Here is a 27090-nt window from a genome sequence, read left to right as displayed (position 1 = left end):
CTATCTTCTTCCCATTATCTTGCATGCCCACCACTATGAGCTTCTGACATGTCATTCATGTTCCTCCATATGCATGAGAAGTATGATGAATTATTGTCAGATGGTGGGGCTCAAGTGCAAGAGATCATAGAGAGATACCTCAAACAAGTACTGCTGGACCATGGTTCTGACTGAGAGGAGTGCTTCTTTGTCGAACTATGTGACTTCTCATGAGTGCGGGAGACTGGGTAAGAGAGGGTGTTCTCACCATAGGTGGGGCATCCTGGAGATCTTTGAATGCTTGTTAGAATGTGTGGGCCACCGTTCTATGCAAAATGGAAGAGAGGTCTCACTTTGCTCAGCTTCTGGCTCAGTCGTCCTCATGGCTTTTGTTTGGGCACGCATTAGCAACAATTGGGCGATGTCCACTGGAGGTAGGGAACTTGGTAATGGCAACACCCTCAAGGATGAAGAGGAGGATTGTTAGATGTGGGAAGTGCCTACATCCGTGGTGTTTACCTTTCCCGCCACCAAGACCAGGTTGGTTGTCATAAATGTCAAGAAGGTGATGTCTGCTACTGGAGCCAAAATTAAACTAAGACAAAAATTTCTCTATGAGAGAGAGGGGGGCAGTAAATTTAGTTTTACCTATGAAAAAGATTAATGGGAGAATAAGGTAAATCGATTTGCCTGGTTTTGAGGTGGTTTTCAATTTCAAAAAAAGCTAAAGTTAGACAAATTTCCTATACATCAAGTCTTGCAAAGGCAAGCCAAAAATTGTTGAAGCTGGGTTGCATAGTCACATACTTGATATTATTGTTGAAATGCAACTTTGTATGTTTACAAAGATCAAGCTTACGTTATTGATTTCAACTAAGGTCATTTTCTAGATTTTTCATACTAGTGTGGTGTCTTCGGATTTGTTGCATGTATAGTGGATCAGGGCACAGAAGAAGTGCATTTCCCTAGCTTTTGTAACAACTCCAAGGTGTATATTGCCCTACAAAAGTCATGCGTTTCCTCAGCTTGTGGTATTGCCTTCCTCCCCCCTAACCTCTTCCACCACTACTCACTCAGTTTAGTGTGGCTAACCTTGCACATCCTAATCCTGGGAACAACCAGAGGGAGGCAGGCAATAAAGGAGTTGAGATCCCAGCAAAAGACTAAGAATGGGTGCTGTTGTGTTCCTTGTGTCAAACTTTTGATCATGTGCTCAAAGAGGCGGTACTGCTCATCTTGTGGTCATGAGTACAAGGATTACTACTATCTAAAGGGATTCCACCAGCTTCACGAGCAACTTTCCACCCCGTCAGCCTCGGTGATCCTGCACCGTTCACATCACCTGATCATACGAACCTACGGTTCATTCACATCACCTGATCATTACCAACCTATGGTAACCGGTTGTCCCCAATTACCCTGAGACACCCTCTCCACTTGCCTCGTACCTTCCACCCCTCATTCCTAATCCAGCTACCAACCCTATTGCTTTTAACTTCTGCACTTTCACCTACCCACCTACTACGTCCACCTATGCCTCGCAACCATCCAGTCATCTGCTACGCATGGGGGAGTACGACCATCATCAAAGTCAGTGTCCCTTGCATGCCAACATTATCAAGGAGGGAAAGATCACTATACCCAGGATTGCCCAAAACAAAGAGCAAGAACCTCTTGGCAAGTTGCCTACCCTAGCAGATGCAACAACATGTCCATACCTAAATTTCTAAACTGAAGGCACTTAGACACTTAGTACAACCTGGAAATAGAGGATGGATTACCAACAAGGTTGCTCACAAATACTTAATGTGTATTAAAGGAATTAATTTTGCATGTTATGTTTTCGGGAGGCTGGTCTAACTGGCAGTGAGAGAAGATGCTACATGGCGTTAGCACAGGCCACAAGAAAAATGGGGCATAGAAAAAATGATGAATGCCTTTGGTATGCATCTCACTTAAACATGCAGATAAACTCAGAGATAAAACAGTGTGTATTACTCAAGCATCTTTCAACCCAGAACTGCAGACCTCTTAAGGCCGGTACAGAGATGGCAGAAAGAAAAGAATGGAAGTTCATTGTAAAAAAACTCCACTAATTGGAGAACGCATATCAGGAAAATCTATTATGTTCAATGGACCCTCATCTGCTTGAATGTTCTTAAATGGGGAGGCATCTGTGCAGTTCCCAAGAGCCCTCTTTTGAAAATGTAAAGACTGGCTGGCTGAAGAGCATTAAAAACCACAACAAACCTACCCAACAATTTAAGGATGTGGCCCAGTCAAAATATCTTTTGTTGATGTGAAGTTGTGAACAGCTTTAATTTGTCAGCCTCCAAATACAGTTAAGAACCCGCTGCAAGCAACATAGGGCTTAAGCTTCCTCACCATTCTGCCTGCAGATTTAAGTGTCATGTCAGCACGAAACGTTGTAGAGCTTCCACCACTCCATCCTCATTGTTACTGGCAACCCGTGCATCAGCCACAGCAAGTGTCTGAGCAGCACCGTTTCCCATTGCCACACCCCAGCCAACAAGCTCAAGCATCTCAATGTCATTCTCCCCATCCCCAATGGCCATCACCTGGCATGCATGCAACAAAAATCGAAGAAAAATAAAACATTAACCAAATCAAACTCTTCCCTAGAAACCCATCAATATTTAAATAAATAAATAAAGGTAAGAATTTCATACATCATCTGGGTGGACACCCAAATTATCAAGTAGTAATCCAACTCCCTTGCCTTTGGATGAGCCAACAGGAATGATCTCCAACATGTCATCTTGTGCTTGCACCACACGTGCAAGATTTCTTGTTGCTTGAGACCAGTACGGCCGTATCACACTCGAGATTCCCTCAGCAGTGTCCAGAAATATTAATTTCTGCTAAATAATACATATGGGTCAAAACAGCTGCAAGAATGCTGTATAGAGTCAGAATAACATTGCAAATCTATGAAGATTGTTGCGAGGTTACAACCACATATGATTGTTTCCCAGCATAAAAAGAAAGGCATGCAAGAAAGGTATGACTATGGTTGCATGCCTGAATTTGGAAATTTTCGATGAGGTATTCCAAAGATGGTGCAACTTCTGCCTGCCAGTAAATAAAATTTAGGCCTCATAGAACACATGCATGTACAGTGGGTTTTCTTTTTGAGAGAGAGAAAGAAAGGAAGGAAGAAAGAAAGTTGTATTAACGTCTTCAAAAGGCCAAAATGACCTATGAGACCAAAAGGTTATATCATATCCATGAGGTACATCATCCTAGGTACAAAATAGTAATAAAAAAAGATAACAAAAATCTAGAACTATAAAATCTGATCTAGGTACATAAGCAGAGAGCTCTCATATCACCCTAATACATCCCTCATGGGCTGCTGTGACATGGTGCTCAAGGTGGTAAAACTGAGCCGGCAACAGAAATAGATGATTCCGCAACAGAAATGGCTGGGAAACGGGCATGCCTTTTAACATTTATCTATTTTCCCAACTAGCCTTAGGCCCAAGATCCTCCCGAAGTTATCGTTTTTTCACTGCCCGTAGGTGTTTTTTTAACCGCCCGTAGGTGATGCCACCGAGGAAGCACCTTTGTGGGGTTTGGTTCCTAGGACCTCCTGCTGATCCAACATCTTTACCACTTGAGCTAACACATCATTGGCTTGTCTTTAACATTTTATAGTAGATGCAAATCAGCTTGAAGGGCTGTTTCTACTACCCCCTCACAGAGAAGAATAAAATAGAGATGGTCATAATGTAATGCCAAACTATGTAGCATCTCTCATGGAGGGACACAGCAGCAATGGGCTCCAACGTAGGCTGCCAGGCTGCCAGGCCAGACAGTTCGGCCATTCAAGATCTGGAGAGGACCAGAGGGCAGTTCCGCTCCCCATGAAGGTCAGGAAGGTTGGGCAAGTGGGCAGACCTGGTCAGGCAGCAGCAAAGGTTGGTCAGGCTGCATGAAAAGAAGGGGCCATAAACAGCCCTGTAAAAAGGTAAGGCCCCTTCACCATCAAATATTCAGCCTTCCACAGCAGTCAGTAGCCAGAGCAAGGGCCAAGCATGCATCTGAAGGCAGAATCTGCAGGAGATTGTCAGCAATAGAAGGACATCAGCATTTGTCATCGACTCGGGCAAATCTAAAAACTGTGCAGCAAAGAGCAGACAGAGACAAGCATGCAAGAGTGCTACATGCAAGACTGTTAATTTCTAGATAGCATTGTACATTATATCTTGCACAATTAAGCTTGGGTTCTCGTGATTCACACCAGATTGAAGTAGATAATTGGGTGTGCTCGCTTGTGTTGCCGATGTCTTCACTATGATTCTCTCTATTAACACTCACTACACTGGTTGGTCTACAATTGGTATCAGAGCTTAGGATTGGCATTTTTATCTCTTTCCCAGAATTATTGTCTGTGTGGCGGTTCCCTAACTAAGGAAGGAACCCACAGGATCAGCCCTGATTAGGGAAGAAACGCGCAGTGTCAAGAAAGTACACCAAGGTTTGTGTTAGTAGGGGACGGACATTTTCCGAGCGAAAATCTCCGAGTGGTATGAGCAACGGAAAACTAATGGGTGAAATTTCTCTCATGAAAAAACATATTTTATCCAAGAATATACATAAGATACATATATATGTTGAATTTATAGTGCATTTTTCTCAATCAAAACACTAAAATAGCGGTCTTGAGGGGTGTTTTTCCAACGTAAATACTCTTGGGATGTATTTTATCCAACAAAAACACCCATGAGGGGGGTATTTTCTCCAACAAAAACACCCATGAGGGGGGTATTTTCTCCAACGAAAATACCCTTTGGGTTTCTTCAAACGGTAATGGAGGGGCATCTTCTCCATCAAAAATAACCTTAGGGGTATTTTCTTTGGTGAAAATACCCTTTTGGGTCCTTGAGTGGGTAGTTTCCCCACCAAAAATACCCTTTGAGGTCCTTGAAAAGGTAATGGGGGGGGATGATTTCTCAAACAAAAATACCCTTTGGGGTCCCTTTGTGTGTATTTTCTCCAGCGAAAATACCCTTTGGGCCCCTTAAAGGGATTTTGCTTCAGCAAATATATTCGAGATGTTTTGCCAAGTAAATATTTTTCTTACAATCACCTATTTGTGTATGGTTGTGGGTTATTTCCCTAGCTACTTACCGATTCCTTGAAGAAATTGCTCTACAAGATAGACACTAAAGTTCCCGCTCGGGAATCACTGCTCGAACGTTTGTGCTCGAAAGATGTACGCATCTGCGTTAGTAGAAGCCTAGAATATATGTAAGATTTTCCTTTTCCATCTGCGTTGCCTGCCTAATTAGGGTAGAATCCAGGAATTGGGAACATCGTTAAGTTTTGGGAAGGATTAATTTTTAGTATCTAGCTGATTTCAAGTTTTCAGTTTTTTTCCATTATGGCTTGGAGATAGCTGCGGTCCAGCAGAGGCGTGTGCTTCAAGGGACTCCAGATTCAGCTCAGCCTCTTTCGTTGCTTGCCACCCCTAGTAGCCAAAGCTCACAGGTCTGCAGGTAAGCAACCGAAAGTCAACAACAGTGTCGCCATGATGGCTAGGATGAGGGCCATTTGCAAGATCACCATGCCTGCCATCACACATATTCTTCTGACTACCATCATAAAATCCATTCTCCTTCAAAATGGTTTCCTGAGCACAGAGTTCATGATTACAATTCGGAGTAGAGTCATGGAAGCAAACATCGCTATGACTACAGTCTAGACAGGCATCACAAGAGCAGACGTCGCATAACTACAGTTGGAAGGAGTCTCATGAGAGTTACTAGTGGATATGGTTCTTTTGGGCATGCATATATTCTTATATATCATAGGCATATGGATTTCTATGTCAGTATATATGATCTTGGACATGATACACACACACACGCGCGCGCGCGCGCACGCACATATATATATATATATATATATATATATATGTGCGTGCATGTGTGTGTGTATGATATGTGCGTGTGTGTGTGTATGTGTGTGTGTGTGTGTGTGTGTGTGTGTGTGTATAATACTTTCTCATATGGAATAGATCTTTAGGCATCATCACTCTCAGGACATTCAACACAGAAGCAAGAATTGTGACCACCCAAGAACTATTACAGTTTATAGCAGGAAAGCACAATTCTAGTGGGCAAAGGTCGCATGGCGCTGGGAAGCTTGCAGCATCTGCTCTTGTTTTCAGCAAAATGGGAAAGGAAGAGTCCTTAGAGCAAGCCTTCCACAGAGTTGGGTGAAGTACCTGAAGTTTCATTGGTGGTTTCCTATCACCACAAGGGAAAGCAAATTTCTTGGAAAATGGTATGGCACTGGCTGCAAAATTTACTAATTTGTATCTCAAGGTTTGTTTCCTAGAGTATGTTCCACAAGAGGGCGTCCATACGGAGGATCAAGTATCGCCATTGGTGGGATGTTGGTCTGAACATACATACCAAGGAGGTACACAGGAATAGAGTTTACAGTCCATGAATTTGCACAATATCCGATATCTTGAGAATTTTTTCATCCGAAAGATTGCTTGTGATTGTGCACGAGGAGTTTTTGTGATCCATACAAGCAGGTGCCTTGGCAGATGGAACGGCTTCAGTGCCTTCTGGGAGCACAGTTCTCACAAGAGGTGTTTGAGCCTGGGCTTGTCAAGGAGGATTCTCATCGGTGGCTGCTATGTCATCAGAACGGGTCGGTCCAGAGGCAAGTTTTTCATCCAGAGGTGCTTGATTGGAGGTTCCAACAACAGATTTGTTTGCAAATTGGTCTATGTACAGCCCAACCAATGTTGGGGAGAGGGACCATCCTTGCTTAGCTCCAATGTTTCTACCATATACTCCGGGTCTACCCTTTCTTTGTTAGTGATTTGCCAACACATATATCACCCAAATGATTCTGTCCTCAAAACTGAATCTGCCAATCTGTCCAAAATCTTTTGTGATTAAACTCTTTCAAAAAGCTTGTGTTAAGACTATGTCCAAAGCTTTCTTGAAGTCGGACAAAACAGTGATACAATTTTTGGGCAACTCCAAGTGGGCAGGGGTTCCACAAAACACTTGGCCATTAATGCACACTTAAATTGGCCACAACCTTAAACATACGCCACTTAATTCCACAAAAATCTAAACGGGAGGTGTGCAAATCTTACACCACATAAAGGCCGGAATGGGACCCCCCCCCCAACACCTTGGAGTATTTTATTACCCAAGGAGAAAAATATCATGTACAAGCTTTGAGAGCCTTACTCTCCCCACAGGAGATGCCGAATTATCCATATATGCAGCACCAATAGAGTCGGTACAGCAAGTACAGAATTTGGAACAGTACAATAGGTACAAGGGCTGGTACAGCAGGTACATAGGCTGGTACAACAAGTACAGTGACTTATGGTACAGGAGCTACAATGGCCAGTACAACAAGTACAATGGCAAGTACACCTGATATAGCAAGAATGCCGCCATGGAAAAGCCAGAGAGGTAGAGTATCCTTTTGTAGAGGACAAGAAAGAGAGAGTGTGTAGAGACTCTCCATAGAGAGTTGTAGACAAGAATACGAGCAGCCAACATGGTAGAAAGAAAGAAAGATATATTAAGTGTCTACTAAAGACCAAATGGGCCTATGAGACCAAAGAGGTACAATAATGTCCATGGTATATCTCATCGTGGAATGGAAAATAAAACAGAAAGAAAACATAAACATAGCTAACTCACTGTGGTGATACAAAACTGTGCATGGAAACTCATCATGGAATACTAAGAACATAGAAACATGAGAGCAGCACCAACTCCGAGTAGATGGTATACCACTCTCTAAAATATCAAGCATGGGGCTAATGAGTATGGCCGAGAGGTCTCCCTCAGCTATGTTAGGTGGAAAGGTAGCTCAATGGCGGTGGAGCATGTCCTGGATCTAGAGTTGATGAGGTGATCGTGGCCGACGGCCTGGGGCGTCAGGCACGTTGGAGTGCGGAGGCTCGGTCCGAGGTAACTCCTCTTGGGCAAGGTAGGTCTAGAGCAGCTCGTGGAGGGTCCACAAGATCCACTATATCGGTGTCCTCCACCTCCTAGGTCCAGAAGAAACTCGTGATGGTTGGCTGGAGAGGGAGGGGGCGGGGTGGCTGGAGAGGGAGATCTCTCAAGAAGGTGTCCTTGTGTCTGCGGAGCTCAAGCAAGAAGAGGCCTAGGCAATGTTGGTCCTGGAAGTCAATGATCCTGGAGAGTGGACCAAATCCCTCACGAAATAAACAGTGAAACCTCTCGCGGATCTCATAGTATACTGGACAGCGGCATATGTAATGCTCCTCCGTCTCAACATCTATATGGCATAATCGGTAGATCCTCTCCTCTCCGGATCTCCATATGAGCTTCCTGGCTCTGAAGATGCGCTCAACTCTACCTGTCTCCACTCTGATGCGGTGGGATGAAACCCGTATCTGGCCAATCACAATCCGCATGGCATGGGACATGTGAACACTCAAGTAGCCTGGCTGCTGGATGAATCCATCCTCAGTGACGCATGGCATGGGACATGTGAACACTCAAGTAGCCCGACTGCTGGATGAATCCATCCTCAGTGAGTGTGAGGAAGTGATTTTTGTAGCAGTGCATCTTCGTGGGGAGCTCCGGAGGTGTGATCCATGTGCGATGGGTGTAGAGGCTGAGAAGATCTAACTGGATAACCCGGTTGGTATCCTAGTGAGAGAGCTGGAGAAAAGGACAAGAGAGCCTCCTCAAATGAAGAGAGAGGACTCCAATTTATAGATTCGGGGCTCTCATGAGCTGAAAAAGTTATAATGACAAGTGGAGAACCGAGGTGACAAGTGTGAGGCCACTTGTCTCACTTTTTCATCCATTGTCCTACCACATGTCCCAATTCAATAGATGTCTCACTCCATAAACTTCATCTCTAAAAATATCTCAACTCGTAGACCTTCTATCAAAATTGCTTCGGCAAGTTCCCCCATTTGCTTTAGCTTACGGACGTTATGACACAAATGGAATTTCCATTCAAAGTTGTCCAAATATAGTACCCTCCTCGATTTTTCTTCTCTGACTAGCCTTAGGCTCAATATCCTCCCATAGTTACTGTTATTTTACCCCCCCATAGGCGCTTTTATCTGCCCATAGGTGATGCCACCGAGGAAGAACCTTGTGGGGTTTTGAACCCAGGACCTCCTAGTCCTTCACCACTTGGGCTATCACCTCATTGGCTTACCCTCCAAGATTTTAGGAGTTTGTTTCTTTGTATTCCAGCTTATTAGAAATGTATGTGAGCACACCATGTAGAAACATGTTTCAATGCTAGATCTCTCCCAAGTCCTCAAGAGCTCACCATACGTACTTTCCACTTGACACTTGAGCTCCAATTAAAGCAAAATTCAGGGCACATGGAACAATATTAACAAATGGAGATCGATTTTCCTCTTCTATCTCTTCCATCAAGTATGGCTTGTTGGCATGTTTTGAGATTTTTCTTTAAGCTTGTTCCTAACATAATCTAATTGCCTCTGTCATCTTCCTTGACCAGCTACAGTCCCCCATTGTACTCTTTTTTGAAGAAGATGGTGGTCTAGACATACAGGTGCCGAGCAGTAGTGGTGGATACAGATTTAGTGCAGCTTTTTCTCAGGAGTATTGTTTGTGGATATGCTTTCTTGCTTTGGAGTGTATTGGAGTTGCTACAAGTAGGAAATGTGATCCATATGAGCGGATGCCTTAGTGGTCGCAGTTTCGATAGTGGAATTTTGTAAGGCCATTGTCTGGGTTGTTCTTCCCGCCAGAAAGATACCCAGTGGTTTACAGTAGATTCACAGGACAACTTATAAAAGGGGCACCTTATTTTTAAATGAAGCAGCACCTTATTTTTAAATGGACATTGTCCGGGTTGTTGTGGAAGTGTTAAAAGGTTGTGGCCAGCATATTTAAAGTGTTTAATTATATTAATGGTTAAGAGTGTTTAGACAAAACCCCTTGGGCACCGCCCAAGTGCAGTACAGACACGGGGCCTGTCATACTAGCAAATGCAATTTATCATTTGCCTCATGGAATGCTATGGTATATTATGGTCAGCGCCTGTAAATGTACAGGATTGCCTATGTGAAAATGATATTATCTTCTTTCCTGCAACTTATGAAAACGAGGATAGAGATTTGCCATTCTTTCTAATATGCAGGGAAAACTACAAACAACAAGCAGATGTGGATCAAGGGGGGTTGCATGTCCCCTATGGAACATACTCCAAGTAATACATCCTCTATCTAATACACCTAAGCAAAAACTCGACTGTTGTCAGTACAGTCTCCAAGAAATTTGGTCACTATGAAGACACACCATGGTCGCTATGAAGACACACCATCTAGCATATCCTCTTGAGATAAAGACAAATCTGGTAGACAAGGTGTTCCATCCAGCTAGTAGAGTACAATGAATACAATATATGCACGACCTGTGAGCGCATGTGTATGGAGGGCATGCAGGAAGGATGTACATGTGCACATGTGTGATAAGCTGTAAAACAAATGTTCAATGAGACAAGGTATCCCATCCAGCTCAAGTACCTTTGGTTCCATATATACTGTATGGAGCTGCTCTATGAGAGGGTGATCAAACAAAGTTACAGTCCGATCACCGCTGAATCCCAAAAGTGGTTGCTTTTGTTCTAAAGAATATTGAAAAGCCTGTAAAAACAATGTGTCACCAACTACACATAAAATTGAACTCTTCTTAACAGTCAACAGACAAAATGATTCAAGGTGTTTGCCTTGATGCACACATCCCGGTTTAGAAGTTGATTGTGCACCACTGTCCCATGTTGACCATAAACCAAAAGCCCCTGAAAAGTAGAAATTAAAATTCTTCAGTATTTAATACTGGGACACAAACATTGATGCACTGAATAGATTATTACCATAGGTTGCAGCTTTTAGTCCAGTCAAACAAATGAAATCATACACAAAACATCAAATTACCAAGCGCACGTGCACGCGCACACACAGCATTCATGATTTTTTAAGAGAAACGAAAGGAAGATTGGCCTCAAAGACTGACGTACTATAAGTATGATAGAAGATTCCTAGAGCATCCCCTTAAAGCCTTTGTAACAGGAAAAAGAAAAATTAAAGCTGGAAGATTGTAGAAAAGAGGGAGGGAATGGGAGTAGAGTAGTAGTAGTAGCAGCAGCACTGTGCTGCCCTACATGTCACATGGCCACCCCACTTGGCAAGGTTTCTGGCCAGAGTTGCAATCACAACAATTGCAAGAAAAATAAGACTTGGTGCCACCATAGGGCCAAGCAACAAGAATCTATATCAAATCATCAATTGAGATTGGAGTCTTTCCTTGCAGTCTGTTTGCAGATTCACACAGCAAATGGAAGTGGCAAGTGTGTATCTATTCAACCACCACAGTGTCCTTTTGGCCAGAAATTACCTGCACAAAGACTCCTGGTGAAGATTCTGAAACCACACCATTTTCACCTACGAGACCAACAGGTTGGCACGCAGTTATCACTGCCGGTCTTGTCTGTAAGATAAACAAAAGAACAAAATTGAACTGCCACTCTACAGCAAAGGTTATCCGATCGACATCAAGCAGCAAGCATGCAGCATGGTTTTTGAACCTTTCCAGTCGCTATGATAACCTTGACTCCACGTTCAATAGCTTCTTTGAGAGCAGCTGCTGTCTTTTCTGTGATCTTACTCCTGCTGTTAAGTAAGGTACCTGCAAAGGTTACTACACCGCTTGAAGGCATGGCAAAAGCTTGAACACATCCATAAGACATACCATGTCGATCAACCAAACACCTTCTTGGGAATAATGGAAAAGAATGCATATAAATACCATCCATATCACAAAGAAGCACCCTGAAAAGAGGCCGCCTTTTCCATGTGCCTTTTGAAACCACATAATCTTTTGATTCTGCATTCCCGAGTTGTGGAATTAAGTGTAAATCACGCTGAGTTGTTTACAAAACTTGACTGCAACCAGTCTATCGAATTGCATGCCCATTACAGAGCTTTAAAAAAGCCCACAAGAGGTTTTCTTTATGGCCTTCTATCCCAAGATGACCTTCTGGAAGCAATGCTTACCTTTACTTTCCCCTGAGGTTTCATTAGCTGAAACAGTAATCAATCCCTTACTGTTCCACCCAAGACCCTGTAAGATGCGCAGCTCTTCTTTCTCCATCTCTGCCGCAGCTTTCTGACCTTCTTCATGATCATAACCGAGGACATGTAGAAGCCCATGTACCTAAAACCCCCAGTCATTTACAAATAAGCTTGCTTTGTCTCTATGGCTTTTTTTTTCCAAAAGTACACAACCTTGACACCTCAATGAAAGCCATACCAGAAGAATGCGCACTTCATCTAGAACACCATGGCCTCTTTCTTGCGCCTGCCTCTTAGCAGTATCCAAGGAAATAATGACATCCCCTAAAAGCAACTGTCTAGCAAAAGACCTTTCATCAATAATGACATCACCTAAAAGCAACTGCCTAGCAAAAATATTTTCTTCAATTTTTACTTGCAAAAAAGAACAAATATAAAAGGGCAGAGCAAGACCCTTACAATGGATGACACGCCAGGAGGCTGATCCTGAGGAAAAGAGAGCACATCAGTTGGAGAATTATCTCCTCTCCATTCTTTATTGAGATTGCAGATAAAAGCATCATCACAGATGAGTAACGACAGCTCAACTGTCTCGCTTGGCGCCAGATTATCCATACCATCAACAGCTAGTTTCACTGCCAGTGGTCCATCATGTTCAACTTGCTCAAGTAAGGCCTGTACATAAGAATGTGAAACTGAACAAAATTGGAGTAGATCACCAGGTACCGGGTTCTAAGAACTGAAAACTTTGTATGGAGTATGAAAGACAGTAAACTTCTCTGACAAATCCCACAAGAGTAAGGACTACTAAGAACTACAATCTCCTACCAGTTTAAAAATGAGGTGTGTCAAGCCCCCAAGCTAACAGACCCTAAGAAACTGAACAAAATTGGAGTAGATCACCAGGTACCGGGTTCTAAGAAATGAGAACTTTGTATGGAGTATGAAAGATAGCAAACTTCTCTGACAAATCCCACAAGATTAAGGATTATTAAGAACTACCACTTTAAAAATGAGGTGTGTCAAGCCCCCAGGCTAACAGACCCTGTGATTGAGTATAAACAAACCGGAAAACACACAAAGACTCAGGCATCTAACTCACCGCCCAACCATAGAGCCATTCAAGCTCACCCCCAAGCACAAGGGGGTAGTAGCATCAGAGACAGCTCCATGTGCAATGTCCCTCGCGTCCCATACCACCAATACACACCCATCGGGTATTAGCACGGAGTAGTCTCAAGGTTGTCCGAGTCTAAGGAGCTCTCTCCCAAACTTACTCATAAAGTCACTTATATAGGCCTCCTATAAACTAGAAGCCAAATATAGCACACGTTTCATAAAAGATACTAACCCCCACTTAAGATGCCTTACCCCTAGACTATGGTTAACCAACCTGAAGGTCTTAACCCTGTTAGCCTTGGGACGTAACATATTTCCCCCCTTAAGAACCATTGATGTCCTCAGCAATGAATCCAAGGAAGCAACTCTTTAGACTACGCACACTGGCTCCCATGTAGCCTCGACCTCAGACCGTCCTTTCCATTTGATCAAGTACTCTTAATAGATGGTGTGCCGAGGCCGTAGTACGTTGATCCAAAACCAACTCAGGTTCCATAAGAATATACCTAGTCATGTCCTCGAGATTAGGGACCTCCTCCACTAGCACAATCTCATCACCTTCACCAAACATTCTTTCAAACGAGTGATGTAAAACACAAGGTGAATCTTGATTACCAGAGGTAGTGCTAACCGGTAGGGCTACAACCAACCTGGACCAATTGCCAAATTCGACCAAAATGGGAATCATGTTGGCAATGCCCTTTGAGAGAGATAGAAGTCAGTTTTTTATCTCAGTAAAAGAGATAGCATTGATCTTGAGGATTGTTATGCACTTGGACACTAATCTACAGATTATGGATCTAATCCAACAACATTATAATGGCCTTTTATAGGGAGTTACCTACTTATGGCATAGTTATCACTATATAAGTGAGAGCTTGGGTTATTATGAGACATGGTAGTGCGAATGCATCATTGAAGGTCAAGCTTGGATCACAAGAGCAGACATGCTCATGCCACACACATGGCGAGTACGTAGGTTGGCGTGTCAAAGGCCTATGGGTCAGCTTCGATGGTATGGGACGCCAGAATTAGACACGGATCTATGGGATTGTGCAGGAAGCCCTAGCCTTGGCTCAGGGGAGATTGGTGGATGCCGATCACGGTTGGGAGGTGAGCAAGGATGTTACCTCATGATTTGGTTAAGGACTAACCTTGGTTTTCAGCTGTGTTTAGAAAGATTCACAGAAGGACTTTACAATTGTATCAAAGCAACCCTAATGCAAAGGTTGAAGAGGTATGCGTGTCTAGGTGTCATAGATGTCAAATTTCCCACGTATGCCTCTCATTGTTTCTCTTTCTATCTAATCGATGCTCTATTGTTATGTAGATGATGATGACTGACTGTTCCTTTCTCCAATGCTGAGGTCCACCCTTTGGATGCTGGTTTTCCTCTATGTAGGAGGCAGGAGATGAACTGAATGTTGAATGCTGACTACATGCTAACTATGTTGCTGATTCCCTTGCTCCTTAGGCTCGAAAGACTGAGAAGAAGGAGATAACTGAATTGAATGATGTGATTTCTATTTATAATGATTTATGCTGCTGGTCGGCCAGGCTACTGCTGTCAGCATGTTCGGCTAGGTCCTCCACGACTCACAAATGCCCAACAACTATTGTCAGCTGGTTCCACAGGCCCCGACTTGCTGTGATGCATGCCCTAAATGCTCTTGATGCCTTGTGTACTGTTGTAGGTACTGTAACAACTCCATACAATGGTGCACATGCTATAACTACTGTGATCTATGCTTGGATACATGATTTAACTGCTTGGTAAATATTGGATTAATGCTTGAATGCCATGCTTAATGCCAAGAATGCTCTACTTAATGCTTATGAATGCCTAGAATGCCATGTCACATGTACACCACCTGAGTGTGCACGTGCCCCTCTACTAAACTGTTGCTAGGTGGTACACTGACAACCCTTCGACTCCTCTGTTGATCCTCCTCCACTAAAAACCACTGCCCCACTTTGTCTTCTTCTGTCACGACTGAGGTCGACTGTAGGAGTTGAATCCTTCGAGCCAAAGACTTCTCCACTGCGGGAACTGCATGGCAAATGCTGATAAATCTGCTTGGAAAAACCTGCATCACCACTGAGCTGTTTGTGGAATCCTTTCACACACCATCTCCATCGTTCATGGACCTCTGAACCTCCTGAGGTGATGTTGGAGCCACTTCCGTCTTATGTGGAAGAGAACTCCCTGCTGATGCCAGTTGAAGCCCAACACTCCATTTGCTCCTTTGATAATTGATGTCATTCTTCCCCAAAAAACTCATGAGTAAATCATGTATGCCTTGCAGATGCAAGATGCTTCAACTGACTATCTTTACTGGACTGCTAGGCTGACTTCTATACTGATGCAAGCCATGTGCTCCCTATATGCTATGCAAGAATGAAAATGAATGGGTTACTGATGCATGCCTAAGGCGAAAACCCTAAGGATGGCCTACAAGATCTTGAGGACTGGATTTAACTGAGCAAAAATGACTAACATGTTGACTTACTGAATGACTTAGGGAATATATTCTTGGAGTTCATTACACACTTGTGTGGGAATTCGTGGCCAAGCAAAGTTCCTTGTTGTTCGTTGTGGCATTTTGTTTCGAGGAAACAGTTTGGTGGATGCTCTCTCCGAGGTGATTCTAGTATTCGCGGTGCTGGAGGGTCCATAGTTGCATCTTCATCGACTTTTCTTCTTCCAACTCTTGCACACTATGAGCTGCAGAGGGAGTGTTAGAATTTATGCACTCGGTGTTTTGGGGTTGTAGCTATTTTTGGGTATTTTACATATTTTTATCCTATTTATTTGTCTTGTGCCAATCGGCCAGCCCTAGAGGTAGTCGGCCAGCTCCCACGTGGACTATATAAGGAGTTTCCCCATTATTCACTATTTCATCCACTTCCCTTGCACAGGTTCAACATCTCTTGTTGGCCTATTGCCATTGTAAAGCTTCAAGCTAATATAAAAGGTAATCTTGTCCACAAGCTCTCTCTACTCTCTCTTTCGTCTTGCTTATCCTTCCGCCTCTGCATTGTCCTACTTTAATCAGTATCGGCCAATACTAGGGTGTCCATGGTCGCATCTTCTTTATTTTTCTTCTTCGGACTTTTGACACTATGAGCTGCAGAGGGGGTGTTAGAATTTGTGCATCTCATGCGTTGAGTGGGATCTTGGCCTTGTATTAGGTTCGACATTTATCTCGTGTATTTTCTCATTTGTGCTAGTCGTGATGGGGATTTCCATGTCAGGGGCTACTATCAGCCAGCTCCTTGAGGGCAATCGGCCAGCTACACTCCTTATATAAAGGCCTCCCCTCCTCTCACTTGTAATTCACCAATCCATTCATACACCACTTGTTCGACATCATCTGTTGGCTGGTATTGCCACTGTAAAGCCTCATGTTACATAATAAGTTGTACATTTTCTAATATCTCCCTCTCTCTAGACATTTGAGGCATCTAGACAGCTGGCTAAGGCAGGAGACAGAGGATCATGGTATGCACAAGTCACACATTGGTTCTCACAGCATGGCCTAGACATGGATCATCTACCACCATTCCAGTATGATAGGGATGCACCACATATCCGTCTCTCTCATAGTGAGAGGAACAGAGTATTGAGACAGGACCTATGGCAGCTCTATACACGAGGTACATGGATATCACCTACATAGCCTCTTCCACCGAAGATGCTATACTACAGAGATCACTTCATGAGTATCACTGATGATGGATTTATAGAGAGACCTAGATACATGGAGGGCTTTTTACCACACGGCTCCCGAGTAGCTATTGGTCAGCTTAGAGTCTCATCACATCAATTGGAGATCGAGACTGGCAGAGCAGCACGGATCCCCCGAGAGGAGAGGGTATGCAGATTGTGCAGAGAGGAGGTGGAGAGTGAGGAGCATTATGCATGCAAATGCAGGGCATATACAGCCATCAGAGAGAGATATCCCATTTTATTCAGAGAGCCACATTCCCTACACTAGATCTTTGGGGCAGCAGACCAGCGCATACTAGGGAGATTCATTCTAGACATACAGTGTCACAGAGAGACATCATTACAGGCTCAGACAGCTCCAAAGGGGGGACGACAGACACAGATTACTACATTTTTTCAGAGATCCACCCCACTCCCAGCCCCTACACAGCAGGGAATTACTCTCCAGAGAACAGAGACACTCAGAGCCCGCAGGAGACGGAGGACACCTAGCTTTCAAACACCACGCCTATACCAGAGAGAGATGACAGAGATCAGAGCTCAGTTTCACAGAGAGGGTGCGGAGCGACTGGCTCACTTCAGAGCAGACCCAGGCATGTTCTTCAGGGAGCTGTGGACACCCCCTTCATTGATGTATACCATTCTATACCCCCAGTACGGTACAGGATGGAGCTAGCTAGGTTGCATATCATGATTGTATACTCCATGCATATAGCTTTGCATTCTCCTAGTAGTAGAGCTCCATCACCTCCCCCACTTATTGCACACCCAGATTCAGCTTTTTTAGTTCAGTACTTTTTCATTTTGTTGGGATGACAGAGGATACCCCACACAGGTACACTGATTTGTCTCATAGGCTGAGTTCAGTCTTTTGGAAGACGTTAATAAAATCTTTCTTTCTTTCTTTCTCTCTACCTCTCTCCCTCTCTCCTTTTGTTTTGCTTTCGCATTGTGCAACTTTATCAACACCCCCCTCTGCTAAACTTGATGACGGGATTCCAACTGCTATTCTTGGATGACTGTCAGCATCCCTTTGTCTCTTCTTGGACTCCCAAACCTGTCATCCTTACCTTCTTGGCAACCTTTTCACTCAAAACTCTACCCGGTCTCCAAATCTGATGAAGATCCATGCATTTGTTCCATCTTCTCGGGATTCATATATATATACCTAGATGAATCCAAGAACATGCCCAAATTCACCTTTTAGGAACGTGCATGTTAGATTCATATTCTTAATTCTCGGGATTCATATTCTTAATTCTCTATTATCCATGAACTACTCCCTAATTTCTCGGGATTCATATTCTTAATTCTCTATTATCCGTGGACATGGGTGTTGGACACTACATGCAACTGTATCTACGAGATCCTAGCTCCAAAGAAGCATGTTAGGAATTTGATGAATCTTGGAGAACCAAATGCAATACATAATGCTATGGACATTTGATGCATGCATGGGGGTTCTCATCATGGAGAAGAAGATCACCAACCATGAATAATTGAACTGACATACATGCATGCATGCATGGAGATAGAAAACCCGCATAAGAGTCGGCTGCCTTCAAATATCTACTATTCCTGTACAAATTCATCATTAAAAGTTAACTGAAGACAAATTATGCAGCTTACTAACCCATGGGTGCAATCCAGGCGTCCCCACATCCATGAGCTTCACATGCAATGAAATCCAGGCAAATAAAACAATAGACACAAATAAAATAAGCCTGGAGCCATGCACACAAATGTATGCATCTAAACACATATTTTGGAAGAAACCCCATCTATTTACATGTACTTGAAATTTACAAAGGCTATGGCATTTGGCTCTCCAAGATCCATCAAATGCCTAACATGCTTCTTTGCAGCCAGGATCTCGTAGATACAACTCGCATACACATACATGGGAAGCTCAACCATAAACATACCATGGCTGCACGTAGTATCGAACACCCATGTCCATGGATAATAGAGAATTAAGAATATGAATCCCGAGAAATTACGGAGTAGTTATGTTAGTAGTCATCTCCTATCTGTATATTTACACCAGGGCCTCTGTTGTGGGTGTGCCCGCCCAATTTAGGTGTTTTCTCATTTTTCCCCACTCTCCATAATTTTTCCCTATTTTTACCAGGTGTGGGAGGCTGTCCTATGGTTCTGGGATTGATCCAGGTGATGGCCGACTGCTCTTGCTGCTCCCCGTCTCTCTGTGGCTGACCGACTTCACACGTGTGCTGGCCGACTGACAAGAGCTGGCCGACTGAGATTTTCAGCAAGTCAGGTGTCTTTTGATGCTATCAGCTGTCCTTGCTACTGGCCGACTGAATCATAGGGGCCATATAAAATGGCCCCTTGCCCCCACACATGTTGTATTCAGTCTCCGAGATTTTCTTGTGTATATAGCAGAGTTATACGCTTCTCTCTCTCCCTCTCTATTGCTGTGTTTTTCTGCAGTGCACTTGCTCTTGTGTTTTCAGATCTTGTCTTCATCTCCGCTGCATATTCTGACATGGTATCAGAGCTCTAGGCTCTTGGAAGATCTTGGGAACTGTGTGAGCAAGAGGGGGGCTGTTTTGTTGCTGATTGGACTGTTTTGGACCGTACGAGAAGAGGAGAAGCAAGAGGAAGGCGGGCTGATTTGCTGGACAGCCACTTGCAGGTTTAGTTCCTCACCCACCCACCCTTTTCAGTTACACCCCCGCAATGGCGGATTTACTTGAAATGGCTGAGAAGCACGTGAAGATCCCGACACTCCCCATGTTCCCAGTGGACCGTTAGTTGGACGAGAACAACTACGGCATATGGAAGGTAATGATGGAGTCTGTTTTGGAGTCTTACAAGTTACAACCTTGCTGATTTCATTGTTGTTGGGGTTCCACGGCCGGAGTTAGAGGAAGGGGAGTTACCCTCGATTCGGAAGGAACATGAGGCACAGGCACAGTTATGGGATCGTGTCAATGCCAGAGTCCGTTCTTTCATTTTCCTCAATTGCATCAATCATATCAAGCATATGACGTTGGCCAGAGGTATTTGGCCAGCATTTGGCTTCTCTCTACAACAGGGTATCGCCCTCCTTGGAAGTTCAGATACGGGTGATGAATCCTGCAAAGTCATCGACAATGCGGGAGCCCATCAACAAGCTGCAGGCTCTTCAGCATGAAGTTCTCCAGGCTAGGAAAGAGATATCATCGGAGGATATGGCCATAACGTTGCCGTCACATTTGCCCTCTCAGTACTCAGCATTTTACTCTTCGTTGATTACCAATGGCAAGCTCAGCACCATCACATGGGAGGAGCTTGTGTCCATGGTCTTGGACCAGGAGGAAAGATTCACAAACTCTCCACAGGGCAGAGGTTCAGAGGCCTTAATTGGCCAACGGTTGAAAGGCCATAACAACAAGGGCAAAGGGAAGGCTTCACCGAAGAAGTCTTCTGAGAAGAAGTCCGACTCAGACCGCGAGAAACTGAAGGCAGAGAGGACCTGTAATGATTGTGGCGAGAAAGGCCACTATTGGAGGCAGTGTCCCAAGCGGAGCACCGAGAAGGGTGCAAAATCCTTGACAGCAACCGTGAAGACTCCAGCTTTTGTGCACCTGGAGGTGATGGACACCGATGTTTCATTTCTTCGTACAAGGAGGAGGTTGGAGGACTCTCCGCTACGGATACTCGGGAGTGGATTCTAGACAGTGGTGCTTCCAGGCACATGACTCCTTCCCGTTTGGCTTTATAGAATCTCTACAGGTATTCTGGTCACATTCTTACTGGGGATACATCCACTATCCCAGTTCACAGTGAGGGCAGGTTGGAGATAGTTCCCGATGGCAGAGGAGGGAAGCATTCCTCCCAGGTGTTGTATGTTCCATCACTTGGTTTTCATCTGTTGACAATGCATCAGGTTTGCAAGACTGGCATACGAGTGGAGTTTGATGAGCATTTTGTTGCTCTCCGGGACAAAACAACAGGCCAGGTAGTTTGGGAAAGCGGAGTGGAGAATGGAGTTTACAAACTTTCAGCACTCTCTCTCCCAGGTCCTCAGTTTGGTGATGAGTGGTAGTCTGGTAATGGCCACTTAACTATGGATACGCTGCAGGTGCAGGCTTTCCAGGACCAAATGGTGGATGGCTTGCCAGTTGATGACAGCAGTTGGCAGGAACTTTCCAGTACAGATGTTGGTAGTTCTTGTGTTCGTCAGTCAAAGAAAACTTTACAAGTAACTTATGCTCTGATGTCTCGTAGCATTCGGGACAAAGAAACTCCTGTAGATGATGAAGTTCTTTCCACAAGGACCTATTGGAAGGCCAAGCAGGTGGCAGTTGATTACTTGCAGAAGGAGGTGGATGTTACACATTCTCCAGGCTTTGTGGTTCCAGATTCAGAGGGAGTTGGTTACAGGTTTCCGAAGGCCTCGAGTGGTCTTCAGCAGGTTTCCAGGACTTGGCATCCCACCGTAATAGGTGTTGATCCTTGTGAGCAGTATGATGCCTCCTTGACTTGGAAGCAGAATGGTTCATTGATTTGGTTGATGCATACCAAATTGGACGGAAGCTTCTTGATAAGGCTGTTAAGCTCATGTTTGCAAAGGACTCTTTGGGAGGCAGGTTTGCGTATCTTGTGGTTTCTACAGCATGCGAAGGATCTTGGACTTTTTTACACAGGAGGCGGATTGATGGATGGAGCATAGTCACATGGGACGCAAAATGGAGATACCTCACATGCTGCCATAGCAACACCTTTGTACATCATCTTTATGTGTTGCTTCAACATTTTCAGACATGGCATTAACGACATGCTGCATAACAAACAACCTTTCATTATCCTCATTATTTCTTCTCGAGGATGCATAGTTGTTTTGGTGCAATTTTCCATTTTGCATGTCAGCCTGCTTCTTATAACAATCTGCCTGCACATGTCCAGGCTTACCATAATAAAAGCATCCACGTGTATCATTATACTGCCTTTGCCAATTTCCACGACCTCTTTGACTCCCCTTGCCTCTGAATTGGCCTCTTCCACCTGCGTGTTATTGTTGTTGTGAATTCTGGGACTGTTGTTGTTGCTGCTGCTGCTGGCCATAATTCTGATTACCTGTTTGGCCACCTCCTTGGCCGCGTCCACGGCCTCGTCTACCTCGTCCTCTTCCAAAACTTGTGTAGAAGGCCTGTTGCTCTAAACTGTTTTTGTTTTGTGAAGACTGTTGGTCTTCACCCATGCTCTTCTCTTCTATAATCAACAGACACCAAATCTATGAAATTGGGAATGTTTTTCCGAGTCTGAATAGACGTCTTAAACGCCTTGTATTGTGGCTCGAGACCACGTAGACAGACTTCCACCTTATCATCATCATCTACTGAAACGCCAATAGATGCAAGGGATTCCACAATACCCTTGATCTTCAATGCATAGTCATTCACAAACATACTCTTTTTCTCCACAGTATGAAGTTCATTCTTCAACTGTATCTTTCGTGCCTTGGTATTCGTTTCATAGAGTTTTACCAAGGTGTCCCACGCCTCCTTGGGGGGACTTGGCATCTTGTATGTGCCCAATCATGGTGTCCTGTATACTGATAGAGAGCCAATACATAACTTTTCTGGCTCCTTGGTTCCAATCCTTGAACTCTTTCACATCTGCAGCAGTCGGATTAATCTCCGGTATCTCCGGTGCCTCTTCATGCTCACCTTCTATGTAGTCCCAGTAACCCTTTCCCATCAGGAAATTATCTCCAAGCATGGAAGTTGTTCTTGTCAAGCTTCTCAACAACAATCTGATTTATGCCATCATTTGACATCTTGCCAGACACACAGTACTCTGGTTTGTCCTGCACAAACTGCTGTATTTTCTGCAGCGGTACTGTACTACACTCAAATGTCACAACCCGTGACCTCAATGTGCATACATACACCCAATGGCAACTGTTGACCTCCCTGCAGCACACACAATGTCTGCACAACCAATCTGTCTTCCTGCAGTTCTTAAAACAGAGTTCTGCAGAGAATCGATGACTTACCCGCAGTGCTCGAAATCGCCTGCTTTCTGAAAAACGGAGGTCCTAACGCACCCGAAACGCGTTTTCGGCCCGAAAAACACTATCCAATAAAGCTTTATAGTTGCCCTATAGCTTTACTCCCACGAAGAAAGCTCCTCAATCAGAGATCGTTTGTCGGTGCCTCCCGTAGAGCTCCCGACAAGGGTGTAGTCGCCAACACGAATAGGGAAGAGTAGATGAAGCTCTTACCCTCGTACTGCTTCCTGTGCTTCTCTTGCTTGCAGCTCAGCCCTTAGCATGAACCAGGCTCTGATACCATGAAAAGATGCAGGGAAAAAGAGAGCTTGAGCTCTTGCAAGCATACACACACTCACAAAACCCTAAAAGAGAGCACACAAGGTGAAAGGCTGAAAATCTTCTTCTTCTTCACACAACACTCAACACACCATATACAAAGATAAGAGTACACCCAATATGAAAAGGTACTCAACCAAAAAAATACTAGAGTTCTCTATAGTGTGAACCCAACTAAATGAGCTGGCGCTATAACTATGCCAGTCTCTAGAATGGCTGTCACACAGCCTGTCATCCCACTGGCCGTATATCACCCATGATCTCACCAACCATGCCAGTGGTGTAAGTGTGGGGCCTATCCCCCAAGCGGGTCATCAGTGTCCACCGCCTCACTAGATGAGCTCGATATCTCAACATCATGAGTATGTGATTAGTGTTAATCTTTATTGCTTTGCATTAATCATCATTAATGCACGCTTCTGCATAGTAGTCATGTTACACTAAGTGTCCCATACAACCAAGCCTTGAAAGACAAAAATAGCCCACAGATTAGAACCCGTAAGATCCACGCAATGGATTTTCTCCTCTCCTTCCAGAGTGTTTCCCCCCACTTAATTCTCGCAAGTCTAGCTCTGATACCAATGTCAAGCGCACAAGCTAACAAACCCCGCGAGATTAAGTATAAACAAAACGGAAAACACACAAAGACTTAGGCATCTAGCTCGCCGCCCAACCATAGAGCCATTCAGGCTCACCCAAGGATAGTAGCATCAGACATAGCTTAGTATTGATATCATCAACCAGGAATCTAGAAGTGCAAACTAAGGTCCCATTAGAGATGAAAAAAAAAACAATCCATGATCCCATGGTTTCACAAACGCAACCTTATTCAGTTCATTGAATCTAGATTTGCCAAGGATTCCATTCTCAAAGCAACACTATTGCCATTAATTGTTAATGCCTGCACAGTGATGCTAATAACTAACAACTATCAATCTAGGTGTCATCTAAGTTTAGATCTCCAAATCCGCTACACTATGAGGCCAGTAAACAGATCTCATTACTTTTCCAAGCTATGAGGCCAGTAATAACTGTCCATTCCTTGTCTATAGCAGATTGATGTTGCCAGAGAGGAATAGGAACAGATGAGCTAAGGTTAAATTGTGAGCCACAGAGTGCAATCTGCATTCACTTGCAAACAACTCATCACAAAATCATGTAGAAAGACTTATCACAAAATCATGTGGAAAGACTCTCCTATAGTTCAACACTTAACCGCTGGCAAGATATTGTCACTAACCCCTAAACGCGGGTTCTATTGGAGTAGAAATAGGCTCACAATCTTGAAATTTGAACCTTTGTAGCAACCTCTTTATGTACTTAAACTATAGCAAAACAATGCCCTCTTATAACTGTACAAATTGTATGCCCAAATAATAGTGTAATAGCCTGAGATCTGATATCTCAAATGAGGATTCAAGATCTACCTTGAATGCTACAATTTCATATCATACACATATAGGATGATGATAATCAAATCCTCTTTGTCTAGCTCGACGTAGAGGATACTCTCCGTTGGACTATTCTAGAAGCCTTGGCTAGTCAAATAAGCATGTATCTTTTCATACCAAGCTCGAGGAACTTGTTTGAGGCCATACAATGCCTTGCATAATCTACATACTTTCCCTTCTTGACCATGCGCCACAAAACCCATGGACTGACTCACATACACTTCCTTGTGCAAGTCCCCATTAAGAAAGGTTGTTTTGATATCCAATTGACGTACATTCCATCCATGATATGGACAACCGATGCAATAATATTCTGATGGTGGTCATCCTAGAAGTAAGTGCAAAAGTCTCATCATAATCAATGCCCTTTTTCTGAGCATATCCCTTTGTCACAAGTCTTGCTTTGTACCTCCATCAGACTTTCTTTTGACCTTGAACCTTGTAAACCCACTCCGTACCAATAGCTTTCTTGTCATAGGAATAGTGACCCATCCAATGGTGTTCAGGCATCCAGAAAACTCCTAAATAAAAGGTATCCCAAGCTGAAATGTCTTTGTTTTGTAAAATGCAAGGTTATCTCTCTTGTGATCCAAAAAAAATAAAAACAATAATAATAGAATCTCTCCTTATTATTATCCCAACAACAAAAAAAAAAAAACAGACCTAGTTATAAAACGAGATCCTACCTCCAGTTCAGGGCTTGAATCAAGGGAGTCTTCAAGGATGACAGGGACATTGAAGGTGGGGTCCCGCTTGGGCTTCTGGACACGCTCCTTTTTGGGCTTGGTGCTGCTGGAGCGTTGGGGTTTGGGAGAGCTTGAAGTAGCAGAACCAGCGGTGGATCGGGTGGGATGCCGTGATGATGAGAAGGTTCCGGCAGCTTTCCAAGGGGCCAGCGGAAAAGCAAAGCTGAGACGAGGACGGAGTGGCCCCAGAGCACGAGGTGCTTGACGGTCATGACGATGGGAGGATGCGCCAGAGCACAGCAGACGAGAGATGGCAATGGGACGAAGATGATGAGGCGGAGGATGGTGGTGGTGGTGACAGAGCAGCGACCGCATGCCGGACGTTGCCATTCTTCCGTCGAAAGAGGCCCGGCCGGACACGACAATCGCTCAACTCCGGCACCACTTCCACCTTACATGTAACTATGTAACATATACGCACATATATATATACTCTCGCTCTTAGTGGTTATCGTCATTGGTTGGTTGGTTCTATGTTCTACTCGGACCCGCATGTGAGTTGAACAAGAAGGTGGGCAACCAATTTCAATAATTCAAAGACCACATGTAATCACGCAAAACTAGTCTTGCCTAGAATGCATGTTGAGAGGATATTATTTATTTATTTTATTTTTATATTAGTGCCGAAATGGACATACCCCATGCCATGAGGCATGGGGGAGGAGGGGGCGGGTATTGAACCCAAGCCCTCACGGTGTAGGGCAACAGGGGAGACAGCATAGATTGCATCTTACATGCAGCTATCCATAAAGATATATGCAATAGGCAACATAGATGTTTACTTGGATAACCAATTTCAACACGTCAAAGACCAACTTTAATCAAGTGTGGAATGCCTTTTCCACAATAGACAAAGATATGTGCATGTTCACTCAATCCAATTAAGTAATTTGGTAAGGTTCATAAAGATTTACAAACCTTAAAATTCATAATGTGCATAAAAAGAAACCCCAAATTTATTCTGCACAAGATCCTCCATCTTGACAGTTGTCGCCTACTCCTCCTCCCCCACCCTACTCTAGCTTCCATCATGAACCTTATATCCTCGCATTCTAACCCGAGAGAGAGAGAGAGAGAGAGAGAGAGAGAGAGAGTACATTCGCTTCTTCTCCTTTTAGAAAGAAGGGTTGGACACATGTGCGTGCACACACAGCGCGAGAACCGCGAAGGGGGGGGGTATATTGAATGCCAAAATATGGCTTATGGATGTTATCCTTTAAAAGTCTCTTAAATGTAAGGGCATGACTTAGTCCTACCTAGTGTGTAAGGATGTCTTGTTTGCTAGTGAAGGTGGCCAAGGTGCAAGATCTTAGGCACTAGGGCAATTTGTTTAAGCCACAAGCTTGGAACATTATCTCATAATCTCATCACCAAGGGAGAGTTTTTAAAATATGGTAATGGACATTGTAAAATTGAGAAGGAGCATGGTCCTTATATTCGGTTGCAAATGTTTGAAGGTCTAAATGGCCTTGGATTCAAAGGTTATGCACTTGAGAGTTTGGTGAATGGAGCTTGTATTTGGTTGCAAATGATTAAAGATCTAAATGGTCTTGGATTCAAAGGTTATCCACTTAAGAGTTTGGTGAATGGATCTTGTATCTTTTTGGTATACATGGATGTTTTGA

General features: G+C 43.9%; 1 protein-coding gene across 2 annotated transcripts; it reads right to left on the bottom strand.

Annotated features, from left to right (window-relative positions):
* Window positions 1-1952: 1952 nt before the first annotated feature.
* On the bottom strand, window positions 1953-26006 carry LOC147614461 (haloacid dehalogenase-like hydrolase family protein). Of its 2 annotated transcripts, XM_086780995.1 has the most exons (12): window positions 25406-26006; window positions 12542-12757; window positions 12321-12416; window positions 12065-12224; window positions 11817-11894; window positions 11596-11696; window positions 11406-11498; window positions 10738-10809; window positions 10535-10654; window positions 3022-3072; window positions 2670-2858; window positions 1953-2558 (listed from the first exon to the last, which is right to left on the bottom strand). In XM_086780995.1, exons 1-12 carry the CDS (start codon window positions 25793-25795, stop codon window positions 2388-2390), a joined length of 1737 nt encoding a protein of 578 aa, XP_086637121.1. In that variant the 5' UTR covers window positions 25796-26006; the 3' UTR covers window positions 1953-2387. The 2 variants fall into 2 exon arrangements, with proteins under 2 accessions (XP_086637121.1, XP_086637123.1); XM_086780997.1 differs by lacking the exon at window positions 11406-11498 and having other exon boundaries at window positions 25406-26005.
* Window positions 26007-27090: the final 1084 nt, after the last annotated feature.

This window comes from Cibotium barometz, chromosome 42 (assembly GCF_041138505.1).
Source record: "Cibotium barometz isolate CiBa-2024 chromosome 42, ASM4113850v1, whole genome shotgun sequence".
NCBI classification, from domain to species: Eukaryota; Viridiplantae; Streptophyta; class Polypodiopsida; order Cyatheales; family Cibotiaceae; genus Cibotium; species Cibotium barometz.
The sequence above is the reverse complement of the archived record's forward strand: the minus strand, read 5'-3'. Positions and strand labels throughout refer to the sequence as shown.

Coding starts and splice junctions, on each gene's coding strand:
- LOC147614461 (XM_086780995.1), bottom strand. CDS start 25,795: ATGGCAACGTCCGGCATGCGGTCGCTGCTCTGTCACCACCACCACCAT. Junction 12,225..12,320: donor ATGAAGTGCGCATTCTTCTG/GTATGGCTTTCA, acceptor TGGGGGTTTTAG/GTACATGGGCTTCTACATGT. Junction 10,655..10,737: donor ACCGGGATGTGTGCATCAAG/GCAAACACCTTG, acceptor TTGTTTTTACAG/GCTTTTCAATATTCTTTAGA.